Source organism: Suricata suricatta, chromosome 12 (assembly GCF_006229205.1).
Source record: "Suricata suricatta isolate VVHF042 chromosome 12, meerkat_22Aug2017_6uvM2_HiC, whole genome shotgun sequence".
Classification (NCBI taxonomy): domain Eukaryota; kingdom Metazoa; phylum Chordata; class Mammalia; order Carnivora; family Herpestidae; genus Suricata; species Suricata suricatta.
Window position 1 is genome coordinate 80,882,733 of NC_043711.1, and position 16,253 is coordinate 80,898,985.

The 16,253-nt window shown below is 47.7% G+C and overlaps 1 protein-coding gene across 3 annotated transcripts in view; it reads left to right on the plus strand.

Moving 5' to 3' along the window:
- TM9SF4 (transmembrane 9 superfamily member 4) overlaps positions 1-16,253 on the plus strand; it is a 50,652-nt gene that overhangs the window by 17,461 nt on the left and 16,938 nt on the right. For 2 of the 3 annotated variants that reach the window (XM_029916945.1, XM_029916942.1), the window contains 7 exons: positions 5,009-5,122; positions 7,885-7,984; positions 12,697-12,865; positions 12,966-13,095; positions 14,231-14,354; positions 15,601-15,719; positions 15,848-15,959. In XM_029916945.1, the coding sequence (XP_029772805.1) occupies positions 12,747-12,865; positions 12,966-13,095; positions 14,231-14,354; positions 15,601-15,719; positions 15,848-15,959 (604 nt within the window). In that variant the 5' untranslated portion in view covers positions 5,009-5,122; positions 7,885-7,984; positions 12,697-12,746. Of the gene's footprint in view, positions 1-5,008; positions 5,123-7,884; positions 7,985-12,696; positions 12,866-12,965; positions 13,096-14,230; positions 14,355-15,600; positions 15,720-15,847; positions 15,960-16,253 lie in introns of those variants that run through there. The other variant, XM_029916943.1, reaches the window with a different exon arrangement.

Here is a 16,253-nt window from a genome sequence, read left to right on the forward strand (position 1 = left end):
TCCCAGGTTATTCTAATATGCATCAGGATTGAAAACCACTGTTGTAGATGTACAGATAGGGTAGGGGATATTCTCTAAGAGTCTCTCTCTTTTTTTTTTTTTTAATGTTTATTTATTTTTGAGAGAGAAAGACAGAGTGTGAGCAGGGGAGGGGCAGAGAGAGGGAGACACAGAATCTGAAGCAGGCTTGAGGCTCTGGGCTGTCTACACAGAGCCTGATGCAGGGCTTGAACTCATGAACCGTGAGATAATGATCTGAGCTGAAGTTGGATGCTTAACCGAGCCACCCAGGCACCCCTCCAAGAGTCTCAAACCAGGTCCTTGGACAGGTGGAGACGTGGGAGGTATCAAGAACTTCTTAATTTGAGAATTAAAAAAAAATCAGATTCTCAAGGATACAGCTGGAGATAAGCTTAAGAACCGTAATATCCAGTGTGTCTGGCTAGCTCAGTCATTGGAGCATGCGACTCTTGTTCTCAGGGTTGAGTTCGAGACCAGTGTTAGGGATAAAGCTTACTAAAAGACAGCAACAAAAACAAACCAAACCCATAGCATTCAATCTTATGTGAATGGATGGTTTATATTTTTATAGATCAGAGGTTGGTTCTGCTTATTATTAATTTGAGTACTCCCATAACACAACTAGACAAATAATTAGTGCAGGTGGACAGATGGCAGAAACTTAAATGACCACAATTCAACATGAAATGTACTATAGCAGTGCCTTAGACAAAGGCAGATTTAAGTATTGGTCAAGTAACTTAAGCACTAATCCTTGAACATGGATAGATGTGAAAATTCAGTCAGGTATTGGGTAGTTTCCATTCTCTTGCCTCTAGTGACATCATAGAGATATTTAGAAGGTGCCTTGAAAAGAAAGGAAAAGAATAATTCCACAAAATATGTACATAAAAGGATGTTCACTACAGCATTATTTAAAATCGTAAAGCTCTTCACTAAAATAGCCAATATAAATGGAATAGGTTAAATTATAATGTATCCACTTACCCATTTATATACTCATTAAAAAGGAAATTGTGTATATTCTGCAATTTCATGATTTTAAATACCGCCGTGGTGAACATCCTTTTATGTACATTTTGGCATATTTGTAGAGATCTGAGGGGGTCTTGAAGGAAGAAACATTTCAACTGGACCTTCAAGGCTAGGTCAACTCGAATAAGGTGAGAGCAGGTGGCGAAAACAGCTTGAGCAGAGGCTCAAAGGCAGCCTCACCTTACCTAGTCTGCTCACTGAAGCCAAGACAATTTTGGGATTTTCCTGAAGGCTTAGAACCAAAAGGTCGAAGGTGCTGATGGAAAAGTATCTTGGGCCAGCAGGCGAAAGTCCTTCCATTCTGATGTAGAATTACTCTAACCTAGGTGTTCAGAAGGGTGATGTTTTTTTTTTTTTTTGCTGATTTATTTTACTATTTTTCTTAATTGATATAAACGCTTTATCATCTTCTAAGAAAAATTAGAAATAGAGATATACAAAAAGGAAGAAAGTCTGTTACAAACACAGCCCATTTTGCTTGCTAAACATTTTCTCAAAGATAACTTTTTAAAAAGGGGGGGATCCTGTTATGCCATGTCTATCCCCTGCTTTTTCTGCTTAGATTTAAAGCTTAAACATTCCCACTCAAGGAATATTTCCTTTTTAATGACTATATAAATGGGTAAGTGGATACATTGTAATTTAACCTATTCCACTAATATTGACTATTTTAGTGAACAATTTCATGATTTTAAGTAACACGGTGGTGAAAATCCTATAATGTACATTTTGGCATATTTGCCATATTTTTATTTTATTTTATTTTGAGAGAGAGAGAGAGAGAGAGAGAGAACGAGTGGGGGGAGGAGCAGAGAGAGGGAGACACAGAATCTGAAGCAGGCTTCAGGCTCTGAGCTGCCAGCACAGAGCCCGACACGGGGCTCAATCCCATGAACTGCGTGATCATGACCTGAGCCGAAATCAAGAGTTGGACACTTAACCGACTAAACCATCCAGGTGCCCCTGCCATATTTGTCTCAACGTGTCTCAAAGTAGAATTGCAGAGCCAAAGAGTATGCAGTTTGCTGGAGGTTGGGGTCTGTGTGCTTTTGATAGAGTTCCAGATTGCCCCCCCAGAAGTATTCTAGTTTTTTATCCCTCCAGCCATATGAGAATATCAAAACAGTGATATTTTAATCTCTAAAACTGACAGTGTCATTTTGACACAGTCCTTAATTCTAAACCAAACTTCTGAATTCCTTTTGATTGCCAACTTGTATTATTCAAAGACAATAGCACTTTAGGGAAATAGCCTTTGCCATTTTTCATCTGTTGATCCTTCCTCTAAGATCCATTGATTTGCAGTTTGTTAATAGTATCTTTGTGTGAGGATTGTCTGTCTTCTGCATCATTTTTCAAAAATTCAGTGTTGTTTTTTTTAAACAACATTTGTGTGGCAGGTTGTGCCAGAACTGCAGGAGTTGTTTTCCCTGCATTTAGTGAACTGGAATTCAGATAGAAAGAGTACTTAGGGGAAAGAGGACATGATTTGTTTCTCTCACTCAAAGCACTTGCGTTTGTAAAGACTGACCAGCGAGGCCTAGCTCAGGGTTCCAAAAGGGGAGGGCCATAATCTTCTCACAACAGGTCATTTAGGGGAAATTGTCTGATGGAGAAGAAATCAGATGCTGTAGCCAGCTCTCGGTCAGTAGGCTTCCATCACAGAAAGAGAGAATCAATCCTATTGGTGTTGTACTCAAGACAAACTCACACTACTAAACCCTTCCCTTTGTGAACACGTAAGATGTCTCTAGAGGGATCTTCAAGGAACTGGTGATAGCAGTTGTCTGTAGGGAGCCCGAGTGGGAGGACAATTTCTTTTTCATGGTATACCCATTTGTACTGTGTTTGAATTATTTACTGTGTGTGTGCTACTTTTTCAAAACATTTTTAAGCTAGTTATTTTTAAGAGCCTTGCCTGCTTGTGTTTATGTAAAATGTTAACGTTAGAGGAAGCTAGGTGAAGAGTACATGGGAACTCTCATAGTATTTTCACAACTCTTCTGTAAATCTAAATTTACTTTAAAATTAAAAGTTTCTGGGGTGCCTAGGTGGCTCAGTCGGTTAAGCGTCCCGACGCTCTTGGTTTCAGCTCAGGTCATGATCTCACAGTGTTTGAGTTCAAGCCCTATGTTGGGCTCTGTGCTGACAGTGCGGAGCCTGTGTGGGATTCTCTCTGTCCCTCCCCCTCTCACTCACACACACGCTCTCTCTCAAAATAAATAAATAAATTTTTAAAAGTTAAAAGTTTTTTTAAGGGACAGAAAGGGGAAAGTATTGCCTTCCTATACAGAATCCTACCCCATGAAATAATTTTCTACCTTCTAGTTTTGTCACTTCTTTTAAAGATCCTGCTCTTACCCCGAATTCTGCTGATCCTTGATTCCTAAGTACAATACAGCTGTCTTATTCATCTTTCAGTTTTTATTGGGGTCGCACTGTTCCTTCGTAATTCCATAATGAACAAGCTAGAAGATACTTAAAAACATTTACAACCAATTGGGGGGAAACACTCTGAATATATTGTTTTTAAGACTTTGACCAACCTATGCATCTACAAAAAGTGCACCAAACTCAGAACCTTAAGCTATTAAACCTTAAACTATTTCTCAGCTTGTGCTCCTGGTAAAAATGCAGATGAGTTCACATTTTTGGCAAGTCCTCTGAGCAATTCTGATTCCATATAAAACTGAGTTCCCAAAACCATCTGAGTGTGGTGTGTGTATGTGTGTGTGTGCGCACGCGTGCGCGCACGTGCGCACGCATGTGTGTGACAGTAACTTAAAAGACAGGGGTCTGTGGAGACAAGGTGGTCAGAATGCTGTGGCCAGCGTCCAGTGGGAGGAAACAAGGGTCCGAAATGCCATGACAGCACAGGGGGTGGAGAACGAGGGCAGATGCAGGAGCATTAGTGAGTCTGTGACCCAGGACTGGACTGGATCTGGATCCAATTCCTTGTTCAGACCAAGTGGAGAGAGAGAATCAGGAGGCTCTCCTTGAGGGGGTGACGCATGTTGTTAATCAAGGAAAGAGATGTTTTGATGGAGTGCATTTCCTGAGGCCAGTCATTGGTCTTTCTTGCCTTTGATTCCCGGGTGACTATCCTGTGTGTAGATCATTTACTGAGTGCCTGCTCTGTGCCAGGCACTGGGGATACACAGTCCCTGCTCCCACGGAGATCACATTCGAGTGGAAGGGGACAGACTGCACAAATAAACACATGCATATTGTACATGACAAGTAGATAGGTCCATGAGGGGACGTGAAGCAAGGGGGTGGAGAATGGGTAATGGGATCCGTGGGGGTGCTATTTTAGATAGGATTGTCAGTGAAGCCTTCTCTGAGGACATGACATTTGAGAGAAACCAGAATGAAAGAAGGAATGAGATTAGCCATGCACGTCTGCGGGAAGGTCATTCTGAGCAGTAAGGGGGATGGCCCTGAGGGATAGAGAAGGGCCTGTTGTCAAGGGACAGCAAGAAGGCCAGTGTAGCTGGAACTGAGTGAGGAGGTGAGTGGCAGGTGATGAGGTCCGTACGATTTGGAGAAGGCTTGTATGAAGATATATTGGTAACATGGGATCTTCCTGACAGAGTGAGCTCGTTGCTGTATAGAAAAAAGGGAATTTGGGGAACATTCTGGAGCTTAGCTTCCTGCTAGCTATACTGAAGAGTGACATGGTAGAAAGAACATTGATCCAGAAGTGGGGAGATGTGGCTCCTGTATGACAGTCTTTCCTTTTGCCCCAATGTTAATTACTTCGTTCATTTTGTGACTCGTTTCTGGAAGTGCTGAAGTGCGGGACTCTTGGGGTGTGTGGAAGGCAGCACTCAGAGTGGGGTTGAGACTGGGCCAGTTAAAGCAGACATGAAGGTGCTATGACTCGATCTGCCCCAGAGAGGTGTTCGCTCCTTTCCCCCATTCCAACTACAGCCTCTCTTCTTTCAAGCAGGATTGGTTGCCGTGGTCCCTGCTGCTTATCTCGCTCACATGTGATTCTCACGCCTTCTACGTCCCTGGGGTTGCACCAATCAACTTCCACCAGAACGACCCTGTAGAAATCAAGGTAGGTGCCTTTCTAGACTGTTGGAGCCTCTGTGCCGGGAGCCTGGCTGGAGGACCCTGGTGAGATGGTCCCAAGCTTGCAGATAACAAAAGCCGGTGCCACTCGCCCTGGGAAAAAGCAAGTCTGCTGCGTGTTCCCTGCCTGAGAGAGGAGTGCTGTCCAGAGCCTGCAGTTCTGGGAGCCCAGCCTCTTTGTCTCTCCCTCTCCCTCTCTCCGACCCCCCCCACCCCCCGCCCCGCAACTTTGCCTGTGTGAGCGTGCTCTCTCTGGGTCCCTCTCTGTCTTTATTTTTTTTTAATTTTTTATAGTTTATTTATTTTTGAGACAGAGACAGAGCATGAATGGGGGAGGGGCAGAGAGAGAAGGAGACACAGAATCTGAAACAGGCTCCAGGCTCTGAGCTGTCAGCACAGAACCCAACGTGGGGCTCAAACCCACGAACTGTGAGATCATGACCTGAGCCAAAGTCAGACGCTTGACCGACTGAGCCACCCAGGCGCACCTCTGTCTTTCTCTATGGCTCTGGCTCTGGCCAGGTCTGTGTTTCTCTCACTTTCATCCTCATGTGTGCCCTTGTTCCTAGTTGTGTGTGTGTGTTTGTGTGTGTGTCTCTCTTTCTCAGCCCGCTGCCTCCTCTGTGATACCTCTGCCTCCCTCTTTGATTGGTTCCCCTTCTTTCCGTCACCAGTTTCTCTCTCATAACTCAGATTGTCTGCACGTACACAGCCTGGTACGGCTTCTCTGTCTTTTGCTTGTAGATTTTGCCAGAGCTGGATTCCCCAAACTCTGTACTGCCTGTCTGAGTGGTGGTGTATGAGGTGATTAGAAGCAGCTGACAAACACATTTTATTTTAATAGCTATTTTCTTTTCATGTATATTAAGAAATATGGCTACATCATCAACTTGTGATTTTATGGCTGCTATAGGTTTTCCATTTTTAATAGTGATAAAAGTATTAGCTTCTTAATTATTGCCCTAAAAAATTAGTAGAATCAACAGTAAGTAGATACGGCAAATTTGTGCATGAACGATTCAAGTATAAAAAATTTTTTAATGTTTTATTTATTTTTGAAAGAGAGAGACAGCATGAGCAGGGGAGGGTCAGAGATAGAGAGAGACACAGAATCTGAAGACAGGCTCCAGGCTCTGAGCTAGCTGTCAGCACAGAGCCTGACATGGGGCTTGAACCCACGAGCCGTGGGATCATGACCTGAGCCGAAGCCAGACACTCAACTGACTGAGCCACCTAGGCACCCCTGAACGATTCAAGTCTAAAGAAAAGCCATCCACCCAGACTGACCTTTGCTTTTCAAGCTAGATGCCCACCTATCGGTCAGGCAACTAGCAAGGGCGGGGAAGGAGTCACTTAAAATACCATTGGTCAGGGGCAGTGGCAGGCTGGCACCTTGATTAATGGCTCTTTAGCAGTGTGCTCTTGGTGGCCCTCTCCGAGGCCAAGTAGGGCTAGGGAGTGGTGGGGGGTCTTCTGGGATCTGTACAAACTCCGAGGTGGAGACGTGGTGCAGATCTATCCGATGGGCTCTCAGGGTCAGCACTTGGGAGGTAGTGAGGAAACAGGACTGGGCGGAGGGAGACACCGGACTGTGGTACAGCAGAGGCCCGCGGGAAGCTCTGGAACGGGAATGGCTGACCCTTCAGAGTTGGTCCAAACTGAGGCAAGAGGACTAGTTCTCTATCCCTCAATGAATCAGTCATTGGATGTAGCCTGCCACCAGGGAGGGCAGGGAAGGGGCGTAACCTTGTACAAGGGCTCCCAACCAAAGGGTCTCTTCTCTGTCCTCACTCAAATATAACCACTCTTAATATTTTGGTATTTTGGGGGAGTCTTTTTTTTTTTCTTACAGTGTTTACAGTTTAGGGCACTTGGCATTCTCTCACCTCTGTCAATCCCCAGTTATTTGACTACCACACTGTACCTCCCTTAGCAAAGTAATGTGTAGTTGAAAATTTTCAGTCGTCCTTCACATCCTTGGTGATTTTGTAAAAAGGGCTAACAAAACTTAGAAATCTACAACAATAAATTGGGCTCCTAAAATAAAAGTACATTTCTTGCCTTATTGTCGTATTGATGTGAACCACGTCCTCACTGATCTGCGCAAAAAGAACTCAGTAAGATGGCGTGAAAGTCAAGTTTGTATCTTTCCTGAGTGTCACAGTGTCCAAAAGGAGAAACAAGACAGGAAGGTCACAAAGGGCCGCCCACCTGATGTCTCGCCACATATGGGCCCCTTTGTTTGACACCACATTTTAGGTAATAGCAAAATGACAAATTGCTACATGTCCTGCCTCTTTGAGACATCATATACAAGCAACTTGTGATTGTCCAGGAGGAGTGCAGGACCTGACAGGCTCAAGGAACTGTAGGCAGGGGAGCGCTATGGTTATGAGCAAGGAGTGGACCTCTTTGTTCCTACAGTTTATCCTCATTTGGAGTTATTTCCTTTGGAAGGATGCCTGGAAGTGGAATAATAGGGTCAAAGGATATCAGACTCTCAGTGTATATTGAATTTAGTTATGATTTTAAACAAAATCTGTAATGTAGTCTAAAACTAACGAAACACAAAGTCAGAACTGGAGACTGTGTCGTGTGTAGTACACTACAGTTGCATCTGTTATAGTTAGTGTGCTCCTTTGACAGTATTACCAAGCGTACCAAAGAGGTGTAGGTACCAGGAAGGACTTTTGAAACAGCCGTCTTGGTTTCTGGATTGAGGAACAACAGCCTCTCTTCTCCCACTAGGCTGTGAAGCTCACCAGCTCTCGAACTCAGCTCCCTTATGAGTACTACTCGCTGCCCTTCTGCCAGCCCAGCAAAATAACCTACAAGGCGGAGAATCTCGGTAAGTTCTACCCTCCCTGTCACCTGCCTCCAGTGGGAAGCCGGGTCTTTGCAAATGATGGTCGCAGTGAACCCCGACCTTACTGTGTGCTGCGCACCGTTCTACATCGTTTACGCACACATCAGCTCATTCAATCCTCATAACGTCCCTGGGGAGGTAGTTGCTGTGTTTATGCCCATTTTATAGGTTTAAGTGACTTGCCTCTGGTTATGTTGTTACTTAATGGCTAGGCTGGGCCTGGCATCCATGTAGTTGGACTTGAGAGTTGCAGCCCTTGGCTACTGCTTAGACCAGCTCTCCCATGATTTCTAGATACTCTTTTCTGTCTCTCATGGCTTCTATTACCTACTCTGCTCTTAATTAAGAGTGAGTGATAACCTCTGGCCCTAAAGGAAGCAGAAACATCACCATAGTTCTTGCTAAGTGGTTATGCAAGACTTGCCTCAAATAATGTGTGAAGCACCCAGCACAGCACAGCGTCTGACATATGTGCTCCATAAATAGTAGCCATTTTATTCTAATTCAGATAATTCTTCATTTGGTAGAATTTCAGGCTGAAAGCAAAAGACATTCATTCAGAAGCCTCAGTTCCTGACATGATTATTAGTACTTCCTCTGCTTCCTCTGTGCCCAGCTTGGTTTTGGAAGGATGCTGTCCGTGACCTTGAGGAACTTGGGAGACTTTCCTCTCTTAGCTGAGGAAGGAGAAAGGAGGGAACTGGTCCCTGAGCAGGCGTCTGCAAGGACTGCCCTCTCTGCTGGGGCCTCCCGAGGCTCGGCTGCTTTAGTCGACTTGAACAGAATCAGACAGCACCTCCCAGCCCTCAGTCTTGCCTCGTACTGTTCCTCAGGGCCTGGGCTGACTTCCACTGACTGTCTGGGCTGCCCCTCCTGCCTGTCACTTAGGCGGCTTTTCTCTTTCCACACACACCATGCTCCAGCCACCTTGTCTCTGAGAAATGTGACCTGCTTTGTCCTCCAGGCCTCTTGCAACCCATACCCTCAACGAGCCGCCCCCCACCCCTGCCCAAGAACTGGTGTGGGTTCATTGGTAGCCCACACCTCAGCACTGGGTGATCTCAACCTCCCTGAGCCGTCTTCTATGAAACTGGGAATGTTCCTGCCTCATAGAAATGAAAACTTCTATGTACAAAAGTTATCCTGCCATATTATATCATTCTGCCTTCGTGGAGTGACTCCCTTGATGGCCTAGAGGCTATTAGAGTGGAGGGATCCTGCCTTCCATTCCTCTCTCTCCCACTTCTGACCCAGTGTCTGACACAGGAGGATTCAATCAGTGCCAGTGTCCTACCTGAATGGAACAGAAACCTCCTTCATTATATACCTGTTGAATGGCAAGCCTTGTACTCGGCATTAAGTTCAGCACCACCGGGGCGCCTGGGTGGCTCAGTCGGTTAAGCCTCCGGCTTCGGCTCAGGTCAGGTCTCATGTTCGTGGGTTCGAGCCCCATGTCAGGCTCTGTGCTGACAGCTAGCTCAGAGCCTGGAGCCTGCTTCCGGTTCTGTGTCTCCTTCTCTCTCTGCCCCTCCCCCTCTCATGCTCTGTCTTTCTCTGTATCAAAAATAAATAAAACATTAAAAAAAAAAAGTTCAGCATCACCGTTAATATCTACAGGGCTCTTCTGTGAGCTGGGCGTCCTTCTAGGCCCTTCTCCGCCTTCACGTAGTTAATTCTCACAACAACCCTATGAGGGTAGCTATTCTTTCTATCCCCTTGACATAGGTAAGGGAGGTGAGGCAAGAGGAGGTACAGTGCCCCAGTCGTTCACCAGTATCCTTGCCCCCATTTCATAGTAGAGGGAACAGCAGCTCCAAGGGTTTAAGACTTGCCAATAGGTGGAGAAATTGAGATATTGTCCCAGGTTTGCATTGTTTTTTATTTAACTCTGAAGACAGAATTCTTTCTGTTGTCCAGGCTGCCTTCCCCTAGAAAGGTTCTTCGGGGCTGTCTGAGGGCTGTGCCCATGGTGATCGCGCTGATGGTTCATCTCGTGGTGTGTGTGGGAGTGTCTGCGGCAGGCGTGCTGGGGTGTGGCAGGCTCCCTTACAGGGTCCACGTTCACGGTGCTGCTCATTCAGTCTGGCTGGCTCTCTGCTCCAGCTATAAAAAGTTGAAAGGAATACTTCCGCATTAGAAATGAGCCATTCCAAACCAGCATGTCCTCTTTCTTGTTTGAATTTAATTTCTAAGTATCAAGAAATGATACCTGCTGGCTTGGTCTGCAGATTTATGTCTCTCTGTGTATGTTCTTCCTTTTCTCAAGTGAGCTCCTTGTTGACTACAAAGAAGTGGGCATTGGGGCATGGTGAAGAGGAAGGAGCCCAGGAGCTTAGTACTACCACAGTCGCCTCGGATGATCACGGGCTAGTCACTGGCCCTGTCTGGTTCTAGCAGCACCATCTGTAAATGGAGAAGATGACCTGAATCATTTAGACAGATGTCTTACTGACATCCTTGCTCTCCACTGGCCAGTCCCTCCCTGGGTTTAACAGACTCCGCTGCATCACTAGACTTCTAAAAGGGGGAGAAGGGGAGCCCCTCTCCTAAGTGGCCTCGTCCATGCTCGCCAGGGCTGCTACTTTGCACAGCTGCGTGGTACTCCCTGCGGTAGCACAGCTCATGCCATGCCTCATAGTCTATGTGCCAGCAACTCCCAGCTTCCATCCACAGGCCTGACCTGGCCTTCGAGCCCTAAATTTGGGTATCTCACTGCCTGCCTGACATATCCCCCTGACATATCCAAACTGAAAAAATGCCTTCAGTCTAAATTTGCCCTTCTTCCTGTTTTCCCACTGAGCACTTGGCTGTAGAAACCTCATCTACGTAGTATGCATCACGCCTCGCTCATCGCCTGTATCAGTCAGCACCAAGTCCCCTCGTTTCACCTGCTCGGTAGCTCCTGAGGCTTCCACAGCCCTAACCAGCCACCGTCATCACTCATGTGCGTGACTGACTGGCATCGCCCCAGCCAGTCCCTTGCATCTGCTGTGCTTCCCTCACAAAACAGCCAGGGTGCTCTTTCTGTCTTCAGAATCAGATAATGTCTTCCTCCAGCTGTTAGAAACCCTTCACTGACTTTCTTGTTCCCTGGATAAAGATCAGACTTCCAGCAGGGCCCCCAGGCCCCCGGGTCCAGCTCCAGCCCGTCTCTTGGGCTCACCTTAAGTCACTTTTCCACCTGCTCTCTGCACTGCAACCACACAGGCCTCTCAGACTCAGCACACTTCTCCCACCCCCAGGAGCTTTTGCATGTACTGTTTCTTCTGTCTAGAATGTTCTTCCTCTGTCTCATTATGTAGTTAATGCCTCTCTTCCTTTAGAGCTCACTTCAAACATCACTTCCTCAGAGAAACTTTCCTAGACCTGCTCCCCCATGTCTGGAGCAAGTTCCTCTTGTTACACGATGTAGTCTCGTTAGCCTGATTATTTAACCAAAGTCTGCTCCCTATACCGTAAGGCCCACGAGTATGTCTGTTCAACATCGCATTTTCAGGGCCCAGCACATAACCAATACTAGGTTCGTGTTGGGAATGAATGAATGAATGAATAAGTGAATGAACAAACAAACTAATGAAGGAATGAGTGACCGACTAGGCAGAGAGTGCCATATCCGAACAGGACCATGCTGGGAAGCATGCGTTAGACTGTTTGTGCAGCCGCTAGTCCTGCCTGTTGGCTTTGGTGGGTCTTCAGCTTGCCCCAGTTTCACAGTGTCTCAGAAGAACTGTTAGTAGAGTTCAGAATGAAAGTGCCATTGGGTTTAGTTGACAGTCCCTAACTGCTCAGCACCTGCTAGCATGGTGGCCAGCAGCCCGTCTGAACCACAGGCATGTGAAGGGTGTGCCAGTTTAAGTAAAAACATGTTTTGGCTAAAAAAAATCTTAAGTGCTGGATTTCAGTCCACTTCCTCTCCCTGCCTGAACTAGGATCTAAAGACAGAAATCAATAGGGAACCTTGTTGGCCCTTAAAAGAGCTCATAGAGATGGCAGAAACTTAATATATTAACACATTGTACAAGGTCACATCATTGACATATGGAAGGGTGCAAAGGTGATGCTCATGATAAAAATAGTATTTGTTGCTTGCCTGCTCTGTGCCTGGTACTTTGTTTTTCATCGTAACCCTGTGAGATGGCTACTATTATTATCCCCATTTTACAGATAAGGAAATTGAAGTTTGTTGAGATTAAGTAATTTAACCAAGACTGCTAAGATCGTAAGTGGTGGACCCAAGGTTCAATGGCTGGTCAGTGCCCTCACCACTATACATCACTGCCTCTGTACAGAGGAAAATCAGAGGAGAGAGTGGTGGATTCAGCTCTGAAGAAGTCAGAAAGGGCTTTCCAGAGGGTGAAATAGAAACTGAGCTTGAAGAGTGAGGAGGAATTTCCCAGGAACGTGGGGCAAGAAATAGCACTCTGGTCAAAGGAAATGACATGAGGCCCAGAGGCATGGAATGACATGGCGTATTTGATATGCCCTGGAGAGTCTGGTGGTGGTAGAGCAGAAAGGGGATGGCGAGTACAGGTGGGAGTAGGATGGGCAAGCTATCTATGGACAGGGTAGGTCATTGAGTGCCAGGCGCAGAACTGTCCGAGGTTCTGCGAATCGGCCCAGTGGCCCTATGGCTCCGCTGACCTCAGCAAGTTCAGGGCTGAAGCTCTGAGATCCATCTGTCTCTCTTATGGCAGGAGAGGTGCTGAGAGGGGACCGGATTGTCAACACCCCTTTCCAGGTGCTAATGAACAGCGAAAAGAAGTGTGAGGTTCTGTGTAGCCAGTCCAACAAGCCAGTGACCCTGACCGTGGAACAGAGCCGGCTTGTGGCCGAGCGGATCACGGAAGACTACTATGTCCACCTGTAAGTTGTCCTCTCCTCCCTGCCAGCCTCGCCTTGGTGGAGGGGAGGGCACTGACGGGAGAGGCCGTCCAGAGGGACTGAGCGGGCCTTCGGTTTCCAGCATTGCCGACAACCTGCCTGTGGCCACCCGGCTGGAGCTCTACTCCAGCCGCGACGGTGATGACAAGAAGAAGGAAAAAGATGTGCAGTTTGAGCATGGCTACCGGCTCGGCTTCACGGATGTCAACAAGGTAGGGTGTCTTGGCGGGCCCGAAGGGCTGTGGGAGTTTCGCTCTTTGGGCCCCCAGGGAAGGGGGATATATCTAACTCTAGGTTTATCACAAAAGGTAGTACAGCCAGGGCCAGTTTCTCTCAGTGCCCCGAGGCATGGCCCCGTCAAAGTCCGAGTGCTTTGTTTGGGCAAGGCTCTGGCAGATGCTACACAGGAAGTAGAAGGCATAGTCCCTAAAAAGTTAGGTTCCACATTTGTAAGATTAAAACAGAATATAAAACAGAATTGCATCAGTATGTCAGAGAGAGAGCTATGTAGTGGTCTAGAGCATGCTGGCTTTCTGGGTTTTGAATATTGCTTCCACCATCTACTAGCTGTTGAGCGACCGTGAGCCTACCTGTTTCCTCACTGTGCCCTCGATTCCTCATCGGTAAAATGTAGGTAATGGCCATACCCGCCCTTGGGGTTGTTATTGCAGAGTAAATCAGAAAATTTGTGTATCTGCTTCATAGCACAGCCCCTGAGAAATATGCTCATAATGGCAATGGTTGTAATAGTGATTCTCCTATCTCTCTGGTTTTCTAAACTGAACACCTATTGCATGGGAAATAAAGGGCAGAACCGTTTCTTTTGAGGCATAGCCCCTGTCCTCAAAGGGCTTCCAATCCCAATTGGGAAGAGGACCGACCATGTAGACCCTGCATCTTAAGTCCTAGTTGTCGCTCACTGATGGTGCCGGCACCATGACGACTGATGCCAGCAGAGTTCAGAAGAGCCCGTTGTGCATTCAGGTCGTCATGGAGGAGGTGGGCCTTGAAAACTAGGTAGGCTCCAGCTGAGTGGAGTTGGGCGGTGTCCTGGCTGCAATGAATGTGAGAATACTGCTGCGGAATGGGGACTGTGTGCCGGGCAGGGAGATGTCAGGGCAGATGGGAGGGGCTAGATGTCCGAGAAGATGATAGAAGGCCTTGAATGCCAGGCCTAAGCCATGGGAACCCTCAAGGTTCTCTGAGTGGGGAGTGCTGTGAGAGCAGTGTTTGTGGCAGGCTGAAACAGCTCGGCATGCTGGGCGAGGGGAGGGGCCTACTGCCTGGGGTGACTCTCTGGCTGTGTCTTGACTACTAGGAAGTTTGCTCTCTCCATCGCTGTTCTAGATCTACCTGCACAACCACCTCTCGTTCATCCTTTACTACCACCGGGAGGACCTAGAAGAGGACCAGGAGCACACGTACCGCGTCGTCCGCTTCGAGGTGATTCCCCAGAGCATCAGGCTGGAGGGTGAGTGGGGAGGTGTGACTAGAGGGGCAGGGCTGGATGGGCCTGGGCTTCCATACCCAGAGTCTTCTCACGCTCGTTTCCAAGATGGCTGATAGGGTACTGTGTGACATATGACCCCGCCAAGGTAGGGTCCCTGCGTTCCCATCAGAAAAGGTGAAGAGCAGGGGGAGAGCTGATGACTTCTGTGTCCCAGCCTAGCACCTTCCCAGTTTACCACCTCCCAGCAACCCCTGGAGGTATGTGGCGATTATAGATGAGGAACCAGAGACCCAGAGAGGTTGGTGGCTTGGCCAAGAACACACAGCTACTGGGATTTGGCTAGGCCTCTCCTAAGAACCAGCCAGCTTATCCTCAGTTGAAGAACAAGGGGCAGGAATACAGACAGAGCGGTCAGGCAGCTGGTGTCTGTGCTTCTCTTCCTCTGTGTGAGCATTTGGCGGAGGCTAGAATTGGCCCAGGTCAGCAGGTGTGCAGGCATCTGAGAGCCCAGCCCTAGCCTGATAGGACTGGTCCAGCTTCTCACCTGTCAGCCCTTGCTCGCCACAGGACACACTGGGATTTAGCAGGCCTGGCCTTTGTCCAGGTGGTGGTGGGTTTCTGGCTTTTTTCTTTAAATCTGTGGAACCCACTTTTCAGTCATACCCAGAAACGTCCTGTAAGACATAGGTCCTGTGCTGTCCCTCCTTCTGGTGAGTGTCATGAGCACAGCTTTACATTTGTCATGGGATGTTTAGGACGTCATCTCTCCCCTCAGCTGTTTCCTTGAGTTTAGAGACTGTCTCCTCCAGCACAGTACTGGGCACATACAAGGTGCTCACTGTATGTTTGTTGGTTGAATGGATGGATAGATAACGGGATGAACGGATATGTAAATGAAGAACGAAGCATCTGAGTGACTGCATTGCTAGAGACCGAGTGCATAAGAAAACATGATAGCATGAGTCGGTGGTATTTTTCCTGTTCGGTGCAGGTGACTGAGTGAATACGTGAATGTTTGAATTGAGTGAAGGAAGACTGATCAAATGAGGGCCTCAGACCCCCTCTTGCACACCCAGCACATGCCTCTCTGCATTCTCAGCGGCCCTTAGGAAGGTCAGGGCTCTGGGGAGCACAGTTTTACAACTGTGTTACTTCCGCTCAGACCCTGGGTCCCATCAGCAGGCTTCTGAGGGCCCCCTCCCCCTGAACAGCCCATGGGTAGTTCGCTAGCCCCCACAGGAACAGACTGAGTGTCTATCTCTCGCAGACGTCAAAGCAGACGAGAAGAGTTCTTGCACCCTGCCTGAGGGCACCAGCACCTCGCCCCAAGAAATTGACCCCACCAAGGAGAATCAGCTGTACTTTACCTACTCTGTTCACTGGGAGGTGAGAAGGGGCTGGAGCCCATGGCAGGGGAGGACAGTTCTGGTCTGGGCAGGAATTGTCTAGCAGGAGGCCTGACTCGAAGTGCTTCTTTTCCACCCTGTCTTCCCCTGCCCCCTGCCACCCTCCAGGAAAGTGACATCAAATGGGCCTCTCGCTGGGACACTTACCTGACCATGAGTGATGTGCAAATCCACTGGTTTTCTATCATTAACTCCGTCGTGGTGGTCTTCTTCCTATCAGGTGAGGGATTTGTGGGATGGAAGGTAGGGAGGACAAGAGGGCGAGGGAGGAGGGTCTGAGGCGTCACATTACTTAAGGGGGACTACTGAGGTGCTCTCAGAGCCAAGTGTAGGTCAAAAACAGACATCGGGGTCAGTGCTAGGTTTCCGATATGCGGAGGTGAACAGGATTCAGTCTCTACCTTGGAGAGCTCCCGAGGGGGCGCCGAACACCGCTCTTCGTGCACACCTTTCTTGATTCGCTCGACAAGGTCCTGTTGTCGCCCATGCTGTGCGAGTGCTGCGCCATGTGCGG